The 19,665-nt window shown below is 38.1% G+C and overlaps 1 protein-coding gene across 2 annotated transcripts in view; it reads left to right on the top strand.

Moving 5' to 3' along the window:
- The window catches only part of LOC124716128 (cadherin-87A), a 725,215-nt gene that overhangs the window by 676,778 nt on the left and 28,772 nt on the right, over positions 1 to 19,665 (top strand). For both annotated transcript variants that reach the window (XM_047243147.1, XM_047243148.1), the window contains 5 exons: positions 5,659 to 5,834; positions 7,233 to 7,368; positions 13,288 to 13,412; positions 13,580 to 13,681; positions 18,131 to 18,245. In XM_047243147.1, coding sequence (XP_047099103.1) covers positions 5,659 to 5,834; positions 7,233 to 7,368; positions 13,288 to 13,412; positions 13,580 to 13,681; positions 18,131 to 18,245 — 654 coding nt within the window. The remainder of the gene's footprint in view (positions 1 to 5,658; positions 5,835 to 7,232; positions 7,369 to 13,287; positions 13,413 to 13,579; positions 13,682 to 18,130; positions 18,246 to 19,665) is intronic.

Below are 19,665 nucleotides of genomic sequence, written 5' to 3'. Positions count from 1 at the left end.
TTGGCACCTCAGTTAGAGAACAAGAAAATTTAATGAAGTAAATAATTAATTTAATTAATTTCTGAAAATTTCTGCCAACAAAAGATGTTTTTAAGATATGAGTTTGTCATTGGTCATTTACAAATGACTAGAAAGTAATATTTATACAGCTGAAATGAGATTTCTTAGGGCTACAAAAGGCTGTACCAGCAGACAGATTAAGAAACAGTGACATCAGGAAAGAAGAATTAAACATATATAATGTAAGAACTGATATTGAAGACAACAGAGAAAATGTAGTGAACATCCTGGCAGATTGAGACTGACTACCTTAAAAGACATAAACTAGGATCTGGCAGGCCAAAGAAGTCTGGGATGACCAATGAAGTAATAGGCACCACATATCACACAAACACCTAATATTTGAAGTTCAGAAGAAGAGGCTGAGGAAGAAGAAGAATATACCAGCAGCATTGGCAGTCTTTTACTTATGCAACTTTCAGTTGGAGTACACCCATATGTTAACCTGCTTGTGTTCAATATACGCACACTGCAAATTAATTTTTATTGTCATGTTTGTCATGTGTGAATTTACAGCTCACTGTGCAGAACTTCAAAAGTGTCCTGGAGGCATATCAGTCCACCATACAGATAAATCAGTAACATAAATAACATAACCAAATTTAACACCCTCCACTATGAATGACAAGAGGTAAAGTTTATTTACTCAATAGACAGATGCAAAATGATCATTCTCTTTGACCGATTTTGAGTCATGCTCAAATCTTCCTGCCATCTCCCATCTTCACATTCATAGAACACTATATTGCAGACATAATTTTCCTGAGACATCTTTTCAGTTTTGATAACAATAGTATTCTTTTGTTCAGTAAAATCTTTATTCGTGAGTGCCAGTCTCTTTTTGATGTGTTCTTTGCTTTGGTCATGTTGTGTATTCTTGCTACAGCAGAATTCTTTCAGTACTTCTGATGTGTCCACCCATCAAGGGGGCACAGTGGTTAAGCAAATGGATTCATATTTTAGAGGAGCAGGGTTCAAATTCATTACTGTCCTTCAAGATCTAGGACTTCTGTGAATCCTGTTAATAACTTCAGGCAGTTGTCAAGATGGTTATTTGACTAGGTTATGGCCAATTGTAGCCTCCATCCCTCCCCAACTGAGCTACCACACAGCCTCTAAAATCCTCAATGTCAGTGGTAAGTTAAACTACAAAATTTCTTCATTCTGTGCATTTCTCATCTTTGCAGTACTTTCCTTTCCATTCTTCTTCATAAATTTCATCTTTGCTACTACACACATCTAACTCAAAATCTGTCTTAAGTAGTTTCTCAAAGCTTTTCAACAGTTCTAGTAGGCCCACTGTACTTTTAGGCAGAATGGTTATTAGGCAGAATGGTTACATTCTCTGTAAATTTTAGAATGAGCGTCTGTTGTTCTTGATGAACTAGTTCATGAGTTTCTTTTTACATTTATTTAACAGACTCCTTGACATGGAACTCAAAAAGCATAGATAATGCTACAACTCTGCTTGCCCGGCTGTGAGATCCCATTTTTATAAGAATTTCAAATGTCTTGGTCCACTTAACATCGCGAAGAGACCTTCTCTAAGATGAACATCGTTAAAATAACTCGTCCCCCCCCCCCCCCTTTCTTCATGCTCTGTAGTAACAAGACTTTAAATTTTTTGCAAGGCTATCTGACATTTTTCCATCATAACGGATAGCGCACCAATTTTTTGCACATGTTGATTTGTTCCTGCTGGCAAGTGAACAGAAATTGTGTAACTTAACACATTTTCCTTATTCATAGAATATTATCAAGTAGATGAGAGCTATAGCGATTATTGAAAATGATAAGTTTCATAGTCGGTAGCTTGGTTTGAAAGGCAGATAATGAGGTAGTGCCCCATCAGTGGAAAACTTTATGTTTGTGACTTCATGGACTGAAACCACTAGACAATTAGATAAATTCCTACAACATTTGAACTCCCATCATAATAAATTTCAGTTCGCAATGGAGGTGGGATCTTCTATAAATTTCTTGGACTTTAATATAGACCTTAGCACAAAGATACATATATTTATCATTTACATAAAATTAGTTACTGATAATACAATCCCTGCAAGCTCCCAGCACTCACAAAGTCACAAAATGTAGCTTTCCATTTCATGGGGCATCACCTCATATAAGTTCCTTTATCAGAATCTGCAAATTAAACCTAGCTGTGGACTATCAAACTTATCACTTCCAGTAATAGCCATCTGTATCTAAATCTTTGCTCTGCAAACCACCATGAAGTACATGGTAGAAGATATGTACCATTGTACCAGTTTTAGGGTTTCTGCCCATTCCATTCATGTATGGAGCATGGGATGAATGATTGTTTTAATGCCCCTGTGCCTGCTGTAATTATTGTAATCTTATCCTCATGATCCCTTTGTGAGCAGTATGTAGGGGGTTGTAATATATCCCTAGAATTGTCACTTAAACACGTTTCTTGAAACTTTGGTAACAGACTTTCTTGGGAAAGTTTACATCTGTCTTCAAGAGTCTGCCAGCTCAGCTTCAGTATCTCCATGCACTTTCCTCTTGGACCAAACAAACCTGTGATTATTTGTGCAACCCTTCTCTATATACATTCAATACTCCTGTTAGTCCTATTTCGTATGGGTACCACACACTTGAGGAGTATTCTGGAACTGGTTGTATGAGTGATTTATAAGCAATCTCCTTTGTAGACTGATAGCACTCCCCCAGTATTCTACCAATAAACCTGCTTTACCCAGACTGAGCCTATGTGAAAATTCTGATCTAACAAGGGGAGGCCGCCAATTGTGAAATTCGGATTCGATTCATACTGCGGATAATAAAAGCTCATGGCCAGAGGTGTAATGTGGCAAAGCACCAAGATGCACTTCTCAGCCGTTGTCGAGAAAATCGACAGTTAAAAGAAACCGTTGCGGTGAAATACTCTCGACGATTAGTAATTTTCTACAGCGTCGTGGCGCAGCGGTAAGCGCTTGGGTTTGTAATCCGAAGGTCCCCGGATCGAATCTCGCGCCATGCAATTTTTTTTTTTTATTATTAGTTTTTTGTAATTCAATATATATAAAGTATTAATGAATTGCTTATGCATGTTGGTGAAGGCAGATCGCTCTCCAATTGTACCGCCTCCATTTTTCCGTTTTTTTTAACAGGATGTACCAAAGCTCTCCCGTCCGCACTGATTTTTGACAATGTTATAAGTTGCGCTAGGGACCGCATCTACCTTCTTTCGAAGTTAGCAGGCAACTACACTGTTATGCGGCAGCTCGTTTCGGCCCATTCAACATCTGTCATTCAAGTGTAACGAGCGAGTAACGGAGTTTATATTTCATACCTGCCACAGCAAATTTGTGTTCGTGGGGTCTCTATTCTAATTCGAACGTTTGACTTACGCTATACGTATTCGTTTCGGAATATCGTTTCTACATCTTCCGTTAACTATGCGTGGTTAACATTATGAAGACAATTAATAACATTTGTGAAACACAACTTTGTTTGCGGAAAACATAATGATGTTCGAAGTCGCCAGTTTTTCCACGACAAACGACTTTCAACAACTTATTATATGCATAATTGTTGCAACTGATTGCCGGGAATTATATATATATATATGGTTATAATAGAGGGAAACATTCCACGTAGGAAATATATATCTAAAAACAAAGATGATGTGACTTACCAAATGAAAGTGCTGGCAGGTCGACAGACACACAAACAAACACAAACATACACACACACACACAAATGCTAAAAAAAAAAAAAGTTGCATAGTGCGAGATTTGATCCGGCGACCTTTGGATTACGAACCAGAGCGCTTACCACTGTGCCACGACGCTGTAGAAAATTATTAATCGTAGAGAGTATTTCACTGCAACGGTTTCTTTTAACTGTCGATTTTCTTCACAATGGCTGAGAAGTGCATCTTGGTGCTTTGCCACATTACACCTCTGGCCATGAGCTTTTATTATGCGCGGTATGAATCGAATCTGAATTTCGCAATTGGCGGCCTCCCCTTGTAAGTGATAATATTCTATGCAAAAGGAAAATACATATGGTTATGTTGCTTCTTTACAGTGGCCAACAGGAACCTGACACTATTTACAGAAAGCGGTGCTCTATTCCATATGTGAACAAAATTTCAGATGGACTAGAAAAAAATTAGCCTTATAACTACAGTCTTACATTTTACAATACCAATAGCATATCAAGTTATTATTTGATAGTACAGACAAAATGAAATCTTTGACACTGAGTGACATGCAATTGCTGCCAGTTAAGAAAAGCTATGGCAACTAGGCTATCAGAACTTCAGAGAATTTGGATGCTAGAAAAGGCCAATTCCATCTTTATGGAACATATTTGAATCCCCACCACCCATCCCCCTCCCCGCACGCACGCACACACACACACACACACACACACACACTCACACACAGAGCGATCTTTGACACTGAGTGACATGCAATCGCTGCCAGTTAAGAAAAGCTATGGCAACTAGGCTATCAGAACTTCAGGGAATTTGGATGCTAGAAAAGGCCAATTCCATCTTTATGGAACATATTTGAATCCCCCCCACCCATCCCCCTCCCCGCACACACACACACACACACACACACACACACACACACACACACAGAGCGAGACAGAGCAGAGAGAGAGAGAGAGACTGCTACATTGTGCAGGCTGTGGGTTTGTGCCAGATGGGGCGAGCAGATGGAGAAAGAGGTGGCTAACAGGAAGATGGCTTGGGATTGGGGAGGGGTAGCTGGCTGCTCAGAGGGAGGCAGCTATCCTTCACACCAGTTGCCTCCCTTCGAACCACTGGTTACCCTTCCCCCAATCCCTCCTCCCACTTTGTTCAGCTGTCACAATGAAGCTGCACAGCTCTCTCTCTCTCTCTCTCTCTCTCTCTCTGTGTGTGTGTGTGTGTGTGTGTGTGTGTGTGTGTGTGTGTTCTAGCTTATTAAAGAAGGTTTTTCCAAAAGCTAGCAAGTTTTCATTCTTTTTTATGTGCTTGTTGATGACTCACTTCTACTATTCAGTAAGAAGTCTCCTTTACTGCAAATTATTGAAATAAATAAACATATTTTAGAGAGCGGCAGCTTAGTTGTAAGCAACCAAACACAATTTTCTTTTTGTACGTATGTTAAATTAAGTTCCATTTATGCAAATGTTAGATTACATTAGTAAATTCAAATTTATTTCTCATCTGTTTTCAAATGTAATGATTTCCACAAAAAACTTTATTTTTCATTTTTTATAAATGTAGCAATTTCTGCATTTACAAAGTAATGTTTTCCTTTGCATGCACTGTCTCACCATTTTATGTATATTCTCTATTTGTACCAGTAAAATCTTTGTAGCTGCACATCATTTTATATGCAAGAGTGATAATCCATTGTCACTTGACAATGGACCAAGAAGCTGTAAACTAATTTGTAAACAAATAAATAATGTTTTGCAGAACATAAGGATAATCTTTCATGTTTAGTATTGTTGTCAGGTTTTGTAAAGCACCAATGGAAAATGCAGTTAAAGTTAATCTAGAATAGCTACTAACTTTTATAGTCTAAGAAATGTGATCTTTTCCATGAACATTTTAAATCCTTTCAGATTTGGATCTTTGAGCCTGATCAGCTTATACGTGTAATACTTTCTCGACCACCAGAAGCTGTTAATGAAGACCGAGATGAAATAGTTGCAGAGTTGTCTAATATCACCAAAAGCTTGGTTGTTGTAGATGATATCAGATATCATGTAGACTCCAATGGACATATACATCATGATTGGTATGAATAACATCCAAATACCGTATTGATACTTTAGTGTCAGAAGTATTTTTATCCTTCACATGATTAAATGAAATATTATGTGAGCAATATTTGCAAACGGAGTCGTGTGACTGCTAATTTTACATTGAAGAGCCACAGAAACTGGTACCCCTGCCTAATATTGTGTAGGGCCCCCGTGAGCATGCAAAAGTGCCACAACACAACATGGTATGGACTCGACTAATGTCTGAAGTAGTGCTGGAAGGAACTGACACAATGGATCTGTAAGAGTATGAGGGATTGGAGATCTCTTCTGAACAGTATGTTGTTAGGAATCCCAGATATGCTCAAGCAGAAGTGTTTTAACTCAGCAAAGTGTTTCTGGAGCCCTCTGTAGCAATTCTGGACATGTGGGGTGTTGTAGTGCCCTGCTGAAATTGCCCATGTCTGTCAGAATGCACAATGGACATGAATGGATGCAGGTGATCAGACAGGATCCTTAAGTAAATGTTACCTGTCAGAGTCTTATCTAGACGTATCAGGAATCCCATATAACTCCAACTGCACACACCCCACACCATTGCAGAGCCTCCACTTGCTTGAACAGTCCCCTGCTGACATGCAGGGTCCGTGGATTTATGAGGTTGTCTCCATACCCGTACACATCCATCTGCTCGTCTGACCAGGCAATATGTTTCCAGTCATCAGCAATCCAACATTGGTGTTGATGGACCCAGGCGAGGCATAAAGCTTTGTGTCATGCGGTCATCGAGGGTACATGAGTAGGCTGGCTCCAAAAGCCCAAATCCGTGATGTTTTGTTGAATGGTTCACATGCTGACACTTGTTGATGGCCCAGCATTGAAATCTGCAGCAGTTTGCAGAAGGGTAGCGCTTCTGTCACGTTGAACAATTCTCTTCAGTCATAGTTGAGCCCATTCTTGCAGGATCTCTTTCCAGCCCCAGCGATGTAGGAGATTTGATGTTTTGCAGATTCCTGATATTCCCGGTACACTTGTGAAATGGTCGTATGAGAAAATCACCACTTCATTGCTACCTCGGATATGGTGTGCCCCATCACTCATGCGCTGACTGTAACACCACATTTGACTGACTGTAACACCATATTCAAACGCACTTAAATCTCAATAACCTGTCATTGTAGCAGCAGTAACTGGTCTAGCAAATGTGCCAGACACTTGTCTTATACAGGCATTGCTAACTGCTGCACTGTATTCTGCCTGTTACATTTCTCTGTATTTGAGTATGCACGCCTATACCAGTCTCTTTGGTGCTTCAGTGTAATTATTACTGTTAGCTGTGTGCTTGGAATGACTGTTTCTGTCACTTACCATTTCCTGACATGCTTGGGTGTGTAGACATGTTTCTTCAGTTGACTGCTTTTTTTTTTTTACAGGTGTGACATGTATATGCATGTTGTTGATGAGAGTACTCAAACAATTGCACCAATTGCTGAGGTTTTAAAAGTGATTGATGCAAAATATGATTATTTGAAGAGCTACTATGCGGGAATTTCAATTCAGAATGTTGTGGTAAGGAACAAACATATATAATTTAAGCATTATAGAATGTAAAATCATCCATGCACTAAGTGGAAATCGAAGATATTATTGAATGTGTAAAGCTAAGAATGATGTCTTTCTCTCTTGTGATATTAAAGCTCTGCAGTGAAGGATCTTTGTAACACTGAATGCAGTTTAGTAAGACTAGAGACAGAAAAATCATAGCTCATTGTCGTGTACATGTCTTTCCATTCAGCATTTTGCTCGCCATGCTGTATTGATTTTCTCTTTTTAATATAAGTGACAAATCACATAAAACCAAGACTGGAACTTCCAAGCGGTCATTTTACAATAAGTTTAGATTTAATACTGTATGATGTAGGTAACTGAGTTTCAGGATGCTAAATAGGTTGCAAAATTATAATACAGCAGAAAAGTTCAATTTTTGGTCCCTTCACAATGTCATGCACAGAAAGTATTATACTGCCTTACAACATCAACAGCAGAATGCCGATACACAAAAACTATAGAAACCTCTGCCAAATTCAAGTGTTCATTAAGTGGAAGCAGAAAAAAGATATATTTTATTTTTTAAGCACAAGTACTCAACATTTGTCTCAGTTGTTCAGAATGAAATTTTCACTCTGCAGTGGAGTGTGTACTTATATGAAACTTCCTGGCAGATAAAAATTGTGTTCTGGACTGAGACTCGAACCCGAGACTTTTGTCTTCCACAGGCCAGTGCTCTACCGACTGAGCTACCCAAGCATGACCCAAGACCCATCTACACAGTGTTTCTTCTGCCAGTATCTCATCTTGGAAGGTAGGAGATGAGATACTGGCAGAAGTAAAGCCATGTGGATGGTTCGTGAGTCATGCTTGGGTAGCTTAGATGGTGGAGCACTTGACCATGAAGGCAAAGTTCCCAAGTTTGAGTCTCAGTCTGGCACGCAGTTTTAATCTGTCAGGAAATTTCATGTTGCTAAAACATTACTTCGTTTTATAGAAGAAGATTTTTAAACATATGTTCAGTATCTGCAGCAAGGAGTCCTGTCATAATAAACTTGAAAACTTTTTGACAGCTGCTCTCTTCCATTAGATGATGCAATGCAGAATTCCAAAAATTACACAGGCCAATGATGAAAAACTTTTTTGCTGAAAATACCTTATTCTTATGTTTTTTAGGGTGGGATATCCAAATATGAGACTTAAAAAAAACTGTATCACTCACCATTTCTTCCCCTTTTACTGTTAAATTTATTAAATTACACAATTTTTTAAAGAATTTAACAGCTTTTATATAGTTAAAGTAATTTTAAAAGGACGTGTAATGAATGTAGATGATGTTGGTAACACTGCTGAAAAACATTTGCTGGCAAAAAAAAGGTCGATTCTATTTTTGTGTTAACAGATGCTGTTTTGTTCACTGTCAACCTAACCTCACTTTCCTGTTTCCTGTACATGTCCTCAGTACAATGTCTAATTGTGGTCGTAAAAACTCTGCTGACAGTTTTTGTTATATTTGGGTGAATTTGTTATTAAAAAAAAACACCAAAGTAACATTACAGGCCTTGTGAAAAGGTTTATCAAGAAGGTAATAAGCTATCCTAACCTTCTGTCTGCCATCCGACCAGTAGGGCATGGTGTAGATTTGCTGGTTCCTGAACCACCAGATGATTTAAATTCTATTCCAACAGAAGTATTTTCTGATGTACAATGTAATTTACATGAACCAGATGATGATGAATTCCATTGTAATACAGAAAGTCTAGAGCCCAAATAGACTGAGTTTAACAATTTGGTTAGGGATCTGGGCTTAATGAAAGAAAAAACTAAATTGCTTGGCTCTAGATTAAAAGAAAAGAACTTATTGGCAGTTGGAACCAGCATATACATGTATAGAAAGAGAGAGCAGCAGTTTTCCAAGTCTTTTCAACGAGAAGGTGATTTAATATGCTGCTCAGACATTCTCAGTCTGATGAATGAGTTTGGTATTGAATACAAAAAGGAAGACTGGAGGCTGTTTATTGATTAATACAAAACTAGTTTAAAGGCTGTTTTACTACACAATGATCACATGTATGCATCTATACCTGTCGTACATTCTGTACATATGAAAGAAAGCTATGAAATAGGCTATTCTGCTCATGGTTGGATGACATGTGGTGATCTAAAAGTAACATGCATGCTCCTTGGTCAGCAAGGTGGCTTTACCAAATTTCCATGTTTCTTGTGTGAATCGGACAGTGGGGATAGGGATCAACACTGGTGCAGTAAAAACTGGCCTTTGAGGGAGTCTTTAAAACCTGGTGAGAAGAACATTCTATGCAAAAACCTTGTAGATCCAAAACATGTACTCCTACCACCTCTACATATAAAGTTAGCCTAATGAAACAATTTATGAAGGCTTTGCCTAAAGATGAACCATGTTTTAAGTATCTCTGTCAAAAGTTTCCACACCTTTCAGAAGCTTAACTAAAAGAAGGAGTCTTTGTCAGACCTGACATTAGAAAATTGATGTTTGATGTTAACTTTGAATCCACAATGACCTTAAATGAGAAAGAAGCGTGGGTATCATTCAAGTAAGTCGTCACAAAGTTCCTATGACCTGAAATGACCCAGAATATGTTTCTATTATAGCTACAATGTTAAAGAAGTTTAAAATTTTAGGATTTTTAATTAGCCTGAAAGTTCACTTTTTGAATAGTTACCTTGATTAGTTCCCCAACAATATGGGAGATGTTAGTGAGGAGCAAGGAGAGCATTTTCACCAGGACATTAAAGTGATGGAAAAACGCTACCAAGGCCACTGGAAAATCAACATGATGGGGGACTACTGTTGGTCACTTCACCGAGAAATTCAGCAAGCGACTCATCGTAGAAAAAGCTATATAAGAAGCTTCAAAGAAAAAAGGGAAATAAAATACAAACCAATTCCAGCTGACAAGTGAAACTGCTGTTAACACAAATGATTGTTTTAAGTAGCTTACTGTAAATACAAACCATGCTTATGTTGTAACAAAGCATTTCATTAATTTCCCCGTTTACCGTATAGCATAGGATTTTTGTACTATATACTAAAAAGCATATTGCTTGAAGACTATGGGTGATAAAAAAACTAAGGTAAATCTGGATTCAGCTCAAAAAAACTATAAAGATCAGCTATCAAAGTAAAAAAAGTTTAAAAAAAAAAATTTCTTTGGCCTGTGTTATTGATACTGCTACATGGACGAATATGCATCTTGTGCAAAATTGTATTGCATTTTCTTTGGCATTGGATGAATGTGTCAACCTTTTTGACACAGTGCCTTGTAGCTGGCAAATTGTTCTCACATTGGTTACAACATTCTCATCAACCCATGTGTCTTACTACGCTTGGTCCAGAGACAATGCAATAGGTGCAGATGTTCTAGCATTTAAAAAGGAGCATACTGACAAAACAGTTTTTCAATTGAAGACTTTTGCTTCTGAAAATACATATGATACATCCATGCATGTGAGTTTCATTCAGTCGAGAAGTCCTTCGGTGATGTGGATGACATGGGACTGAATTTCAGTTACAAATAGGTTCATAGTGTGGTGTACAACTGTGTTATAAAATTTGTAATAAAATTAGTTTATTTGATTGCTATAATATTTCTAAATTTCCTCAACTTGACAAGCTAGCCATTCAAAATGTTATACCTGAGTGCACAGCACTTTTCCCCTCGATTTAAAAGGGCTATATCTTGAGATAGTAAATACACATTTTCTAAAATGAATGTGAATTTCCATGGAAAATTTATGGTATACTTTACATTTAGTATATCAAATGGTGAATAGAATTTAGACTAAACACCATTTTAGATGTTGCACATTCCAAACACATCACAGAGGATGGCAACCTGTTCTTATAGCACCCAAAAAGTGTATGGCATCATCTGAGGCTCTGCAGGAAGCACAGTAAGATGAATGAGTTTGATTTATTTCCTTAATTTATAACTCAATACTGGTTAATGGCTATCATGCAGATCTCAGTGGAACATTAATGAATATATGCAAATCCCATTTATACATAGATGAATAATACCATGAACAAAGTGTAAGACACATTTTACTGTGCTATCTCAACGAGTTCAACTGCAGGAACAATGCAACCTTCCTGCATTTATGAGATAGACCCCTAAAGCTGGAAAAAAAGACTTTTGTTTCCTTGGCATGAAGAGTAGCTCCTCACCTATGAACAAAATTCCACATGTTTTGGAAGAGACCACTGCCAACATTTTTGCTTCAGTTTAGAATTTTTAGCTGCAAGAGATCAGGGTGATGACCGTCTTGTTTGCATGATGTCAGTGAGATGGTTCAGGCCATGACTTCTCACGACTTTTCAACTAGTTCTTTAAACTTATGTTTGGTTTTTTAATAATACTAATTCACTGCTCCTTTTGAGAAATTTTTTATTTTAAATTTGTAAGTGTGTCACCATCTGCATATCATTCACAACTGAAAAAAGATGCCCAAAATATATCCACTGCAGGCATCATTTTTATGACTTTGATTATATTGTTTTATTGTTGACCATAGTAAATAAACAGGAACCACAGTACAAAATATTTCCTACACGTAGATTACTGATCTGGTTCATATGCCTCTGACTTAAAAGTCTTGTAGAATGTCTGCTATGATCTCCTTAATGTAGTTAATGATGATGGTGAATTGTTATTAAATGATGTATCCAATACTAAAGAATTTGGATTTCATTTCTCTTCACATTTATTAAGTTAATGTTTAGCTTGATGATAAACTTTAAAACTATGGGACATCTATCCTTTGCATAGGTCAGTAACTTAAACAACTTGGAGAATGTTCAGGGAGTCCACAAGTGGCAGCAATAAATGAAATAACTGTACATGTTATGCAATTCACTGTGAATTTGAACTGCCTGATACATAGTAACTGCACACTTTTAAATGTCTATCTTTTGACTAGCAGGCACATACTGACATAGTTACTTCACATTGTAACTGCTTTGCGCTGACTGATAGAGGCTATTTACAGATGTGCATATTACAAAAAACTACACGTAGCTAAAATACTAAGCTATTCCAGTGTAGACATTAATATAAAAGGCAGCAAATTTAAAATGGACAAAGGTACAATAAGCAGTGAAGTAAGTTTGCTTAACAGTCAGCTGTATAATTTGAAAATGACAAAATTAATGGCACTATTTCATCAGTGAGAAGTATAGTGAGCATGGGATATTCCAAAGTTTGACAAAAGCTTCTGATCTGAATAATTAACCAACTAACAAGTTATTTTAGTGAAAGTATACATTTTTGGCAACAGAAAAATCAAAGCTACAAAACCATGGAACTGAATTTTAGAAATTACATTTTAGGATTCAGACATTCTGGAACATGAAAATCTTGAATACAAATGGCTTTTAAAATATTATGTTTTCCAAATAAAGTTAAGCATTTGTTGAAAAGAAGAGAATAAAAGCTTTTAAATCAGCTATGTTAATCTTGAAATACACAATTTTTAGGAGTGTGGAGTTCTGAAATGCACATGGTCTCCAGGTATCATAAATTATGAATATTTCTTTAAATAAAATGTTTCCATAAGAACTAAATATACCACTATCATCAGTGGCCTGAAAACTACTATGGTTTCATGAAGTATAGCAAGGGAAAAAATTTAAATATCTTTCTTTAGTTTGTATGAATGTGTGTGTGTTTATCATATATGTATTTCTGTTGTATATGTACTAGTAATGAAGCAAAAATACCGGAAAGTAAATAATAATAATAATACTGCCCCCCAAGAGTGGTATACGGATGAGTAGCATAATTCCACTTTGCTGTGTTACAAGCAAAGCCACAATTTGGCTAACTAAAACTGAAATAAATTACTTACCTATATGTATGACATTTACACTGGTAAATTATTTGTCTTTCTTCTTTGTTACAGCCAGCATTTGTTGGAGTGCAGGAGGAAGCATTTGATCCAGCACTTGCTGCACTCATTGCCCTTATAATTGTTCTTTTCGTGGGCTCAATAACATTTGTTGTTGTTTGCTGCTGCCTGAGACATTGGTATGTATGTGTGATGATGATATTTTTATTTATTTTATTGATATTTTATGGACATACCATGCAGCTGGCACCATATTACATTAGCAGTACATCTGATGATTACAGCAGATAAAACATTAAGAATTGTTAATTCACTAGTTTAATGTTTTTGCTCTTTTTTCTCTTAGGGTCATTACTGTACCAACAGATCTGAAGAAGAAAGAAGCATTGATTAAGAAAGAAATTCTGGATGAGCTTAACACAACAGAAAATCCGCTGTGGATAGAACAGTAAGTAGTGATAATTTTTTCTCCTTTTTGACAGTATATAGTATGACTAATTAAATGACTAAGTAAAGTGACATAGATAATAAATTGGTGGAGGAAACTTACGTAATTAAATGAGGGCACCACCTGTTGTGAGAAGGGAGGGCCTAAGTGACCTCTCTCCTCTGAAACCCCTTTCTGAACTCTCCCAACCAATTCCTATTCTCTCTCAGTAAAAGAAGTCTGCTGTTTCAAAAGCTGTTAGCACTGTTTTCTATTTTAAGAGTTTCTGTCAGCAGTATTCAGAGTTGATTCAACAGAAAGTAAATATTACTAATAATTTTGTGATCTTATACATTATTAAACTGAATTTTTGTTTTTACACAATAATCACTCTGCAAAACCTGCTGACACAAAAGTGGACATACACTACATTTTCAGCTCTTAACATTTGCTCTGACTTCTTGTGTGTATTTCCACCTGTTTTCTTCTCACAACACTGCCATTATTTCTGTAATTCAGTCCTTTCCATGTTTCACTAAATGTTAGTGTAAGCTTTTCAACAATTTATTAGTTAGACTTTTCTGTTTTTTTTCTGTAGGTACTTATATTTGCATCATCTTTCTTAGTACCTACTCAGTTTTTACAGCTTCATGCAGTCCAGATATTCACAATGTACAGATTATGGTTAATTATGGTTAGCTAATAACTGCTCACTCTTATTCTCTCCCCCCGCCACATTTCCTACCTTAAAAAAAGTGTTCCATAGTGCTGCCGTTTGGCTCTTAGCTCTTTTCTTGAACCACTTTTCCATACTAGGGTAACCAGGTATTACAAATTGATGATCATATTTTTTACCCAGCAAGGACTTTCCATTTCTTGATTTTGATAAATCCTCCTCCTATTCCTTTTGAACATCAAACCACTTATCATTTGTTACAACTTTTGTTCTATAGAATGTGTTATTAATATATTGATTACTTTATTCTGGCCTGTCTTTATGTACTGACATTTTTTTATCTTCTGCCATAATATTTTCTTTATTTTCTATGTGTAAGTATGAGATGTGATGAAAAATATATTAATCAATGTTAAGTGGTCCAGTTTTAAAAATTGTCCCCACTATAACACCTCAGATACTGCTCATGTTTTGGGTGTGGCTATGAATACATGTTTTAGGTAGCTCCACAAATTCTTAGTTCACAATATTTAATACTTGAGTTTTAAAATACCTGTGAGTAAAGGAGCATAGCCTCCTGATACCACACCCAGCAGTGGTATCCTGTTCCCATCATGTCCCTATATGCTCTCACATGCAGCACTAGCATTGTCTGTGTGAGTGGCACTTGTATATGTGTGTGTGTGTGTGTGTGTGTGTGTGTGTGTGTGTCTGTGTCTGCAACTCAACGCCTCCTCTATGGAGTGAGTAGGAATGTATCCTTTCCATACTGTTGTTATTCCATCTTGGACTTTCCATTGTTTGGTCCAACACATTTATTTCGAGTAACATAGAAAAAAGTAAAATTTCATGATTGAAATACACTCCTGGAAATTGAAATAAGAACACCGTGAATTCAATGTCCCAGGAAGGGGAAACTTTATTGACACATTCCTGGGGTCAGATACATCACATGATCACACTGACAGAACCACAGGCACATAGACACAGGCAACAGAGCATGCACAATGTCGGCACTAGTACAGTGTATATCCACCTTTCGCAGCAATGCAGGCTGCTATTCTCCCATGGAGACGATCGTAGAGATGCTGGATGTAGTCCTGTGGAACGGCTTGCCATGCCATTTCCACCTGGCGCCTCAGTTGGACCAGCGTTCGTGCTGGACGTGCAGACCGCGTGAGACGACGCTTCATCCAGTCCCAAACATGCTCAATGGGGGACAGATCCGGAGATCTTGCTGGCCAGGGTAGTTGACTTACACCTTCTAGAGCACGTTGGGTGGCACGGGATACATGCGGACGTGCATTGTCCTGTTGGAACAGCAAGTTCCCTTGCCGGTCTAGGAATGGTAGAACGATGGGTTCGATGACGGTTTGGATGTACCGTGCACTATTCAGTGTCCCCTCGGCGATCACCAGTGGTGTACGGCCAGTGTAGGAGATTGCTCCCCACACCATGATGGCGGGTGTTGGCCCTGTGTGCCTCGGTCGTATGCAGTCCTGATTGTGGTGCTCACCTGCACGGCGCCAAACACGCATACGACCATCATTGGCACCAAGGCAGAAGCGACTCTCATCGCTGAAGATGACACGTCTCCATTCGTCCCTCCATTCACGCCTGTCGTGACACCACTGGAGGCGGGCTGCACGATGTTGGGGCGTGAGCGGAAGACGGCCTAACGGTGTGCGGGACCGTAGCCCAGCTTCATGGAGACGGTTGCGAATGGTCCTCGCCGATATCCCAGGAGCAACAGTGTCCCTAATTTGCTGGGAAGTGGCGGTGCGGTCCCCTACGGCACTGCGTAGGATCCTACGGTCTTGGCGTGCATCCGTGCATCGCTGCGGTCCGGTCCCAGGTCGACGGGCACGTGCACCTTCCGCCGACCACTGGCGACAACATCGATGTACTGTGGAGACCTCACGCCCCACGTGTTGAGCAATTCAGCAGTACGTCCACCCGGCCTCCCGCATGCCCACTATACGCCCTCGCTCAAAGTCCGTCAACTGCACATACGGTTCACGTCCACGCTGTCGCGGCATGCTACCAGTGTTAAAGACTGTGATGGAGCTCCGTATGCCACGGCAAACTGGCTGACACTGACGGCGGCGGTGCACAAATGCTGCGCAGCTAGCGCCATTCGACGGCCAACACCGCGGTTCCTGATGTGTCCGCTGTGCCGTGCGTGTGATCATTGCTTGTACAGCCCTCTCGCAGTGTACGGAGCAAGTATGGTGGGTCTGACACACCGGTGTCAATGTGTTCTTTTTTCCATTTCCAGGAGTGTAATATAAACATGCTATAACTGCTTTTAACATGTAGCGTAGGATTTGCTAAGTAATTAAGTTTTGCTTCTTTTTACCACTTTTATTAATGCATTCCTTGACAGTTTGGTTCTCTCTCATGCAAATGTTTACAGAACATGGTTCTTAGGTGAGTTAATGAATGTAAAATCTTTGCAGCTCCATTTGCTACTGTGCTTCAGTAGAAGGGAAATAAAACTATTCACAAAGTGGGCAGTTTATTTTATGATCATAACTTTTAAAATGTATATTTTCATTTTACTCCTTACATTGGACAGATGTACTCTTAACAGAACAAAGCCTGTATTAATCCTCATTTTTGACAACGCCTTTGTCAAAATTTGCTCATAAACAGACTCAAGACTGTAACCTGGTTGAATTAGTTCCACATTTGTAAATTTTTCCTTCTGTAATCTGTACTTATATTGGATACACTCTCAGAATTTTAGATTGGGTTCCTAACAGCTTTCTTCTTAGAATTTAATCTTCAACTTAATTCTTACAATATACACTGATAAGCCAAAACATTATGACCATCTGCTTAATAGCTTGTTTATATGTCTTTGGAACTAAATGCATCACTGATTCTGCATATCAGGGATCTGACAGTTTGTTGATAGGTTTGTGGAGGTATTTAGCATTAGATATCTATGCAGAGGTCATGTAATTCACATAAATAATGGGCTGCCGATTTGTGTACATGGTGATTGTGCCCCATGGTGACCCAGATGGATTCCACAATATTCACATTAGTTGCTGAGACGTGAGTTCACTATAATGCTCCTCAGACCACTGCAACGTGGTCCTGGCTCTGGGACACAGATGATTATACTGCTGAATCATTGTCAGGGCATAGGGGTGGTCTGCTACTGATCTCCATGTTCAACAATGTGTGATGAACGGTGTGCTCCATAACACTTGTGCATGCATCAGCACTGTGCTCTTTCCCCATTTGCAACACATATCTTTGCTAGAGTGTTTCCCCATTCATGTCTGCTCTGCTTACATAATTTTGTTACCGTATCATGTGCCCACAATGTCACCAGGCAGCATCCAACATCAAGGTGGGCAGTAGTCATAATGTTTTGGCTTGTCAGTGTCACTCATGTATCAAGATGACTGTTGGCATATATCAGATTCCCGATGGCATATACAAAATGTAAATAGAGCAACATGTAATAATGTTTAAGTTCTAACATAGAAAGACTTGCTTCCCTTCCTAAGTCATGTTCGTTTGTTAAAACCAAAATAATTATTGGGAAGGAAGAAGGAACTTGATAAGTCTGATTAAAAAGTTCTCTATTATGCAGTATATGGTTGTGGCTCTAAAAGAGGGAATACATAACATTGTACACTAGAGATGAAATTTGTCACACTGTACCACTACATACATTTTTTTTATTTTGTCACTGGTCCCACTGTACAGTAAAAAGTAATTGCTACTGCTCTTCTGCTTGGCAAAAGAATGATATGCTATTTGACCCTTACTTGCAGGAAACTGAAATTATATGAAGAGCAGGAATTGACAATGCAAGTGTTCAGTGAGCCAGATATGATGGCCTCACAACAACCTGGAGGTGATGGTGGAAACACAGGGCAGTTCACACAGGTATGACTGATATTTAGAAAAAAAATGTGGTAGTCACCTTCATAATGAACAGTAGGTCAGGAATTTACAATTACTTACAGAACATGCATAGATGTAAAATCATTCCAAGAGTTTATAGATAATTCCTTTATTTATATTTATGACATCATCTCATAGTTTATGGTTACAGAAATGAAGTTTTAATTGATGGAAAAAGCTGTTTGAGACACTAGGCTTGTGTATATGATGGGATGTGTTTAAACAGAGACTTGTTCATCTTGATTTAGGCTTTCTGTTAATTTGCTAAATTGGTTTGAGCTGATGCTGGAATGGTTCTGTTAACATGAGTGCATTGTGTCCTCCCAGCATGCTCGATTCTCATCTTTTGTATTCCATCTTGTGTTAGACTCTAACCAGTCATTTATGGATAAATGATAGAACATGTTCTTTCCCATATACCTTTCATGTCTGTATCAGTGCTGAAAGATTCTGCACCTATACTTTAAAAAATGATGTGAGGTGTGCTGGTATCACTAAATGTGCCTGTTCTTTAAGTCAAATGTTTACAGGCAATCTTCCTGGACAATATTAGAATTCTGCCAGATGTAATGAATCTCCAGGCAGAGAAACAGTTTGTTCATGGCCACGTATAGATCAGATAGTTTGTAAACAAACTATGAACTTCCCCTCAAAGTTACATTTTTACAGAAACTGGTCCAAAATAAGCTTAGCCTTTATTTCATTCTTCACTCTGTGTGTCTTATATTCCACTGTCTGTAGAATCTGCCCTATATTTGTGACAGAAAATGGTATCCCTGTTCCATATCAATGGGACTATTTAAACTGCACAGATAAAACTATCCATGGTTGAACCATGCTACCTTTTGCTGATATGATATTGCCACACATAAACACAAATGATCATCTCATTGTTTTTTATTGCTGCCGCATAGTAAACCAATTCTAACTCGAATAATTTTTTAACTTCTTTACATTCCTCTTTTAGACATTTTGTTTTGTTATATTCCTTGTAGAAATATCTTCTTTTGAAACTCCGGATATTTCAAATCCTTTCCTCTCCACCAGTGAATGTGGTTATTTAATCTATCTGGATGAACGGATTTTCCTACAATATTTGCCAACAAACTTCAGAAAATCTTTTTAAAATTATTCTCCCTGTATTTAAGGCTGAAGATGTAGGCATTTGCAGTGTAGAATTTACACTTATTTTTTCAGAATGGTTATTCACCATTATGAAATTGCTCTGACACAAATTAGTATGATCAGAATGTTAACAGATATTATTCAGTGTTCAAACTGAAGGAAGATTAGTGAATAAAGTATCTTTTATCATCACCAATGGGCCTACCAGTCTAATGGTAAAGTGCATGGTTGGAAACCAAGAGGTTTCAGGATCGAATCCCATTCAGACCATTGAAAT

Source organism: Schistocerca piceifrons, chromosome 1 (assembly GCF_021461385.2).
Source record: "Schistocerca piceifrons isolate TAMUIC-IGC-003096 chromosome 1, iqSchPice1.1, whole genome shotgun sequence".
In the NCBI taxonomy this organism is placed as follows: Eukaryota; Metazoa; Arthropoda; class Insecta; order Orthoptera; family Acrididae; genus Schistocerca; species Schistocerca piceifrons.
Note: the sequence above shows the minus strand (reverse complement) of the source record. Positions and strands in the feature narration are given on the sequence as shown.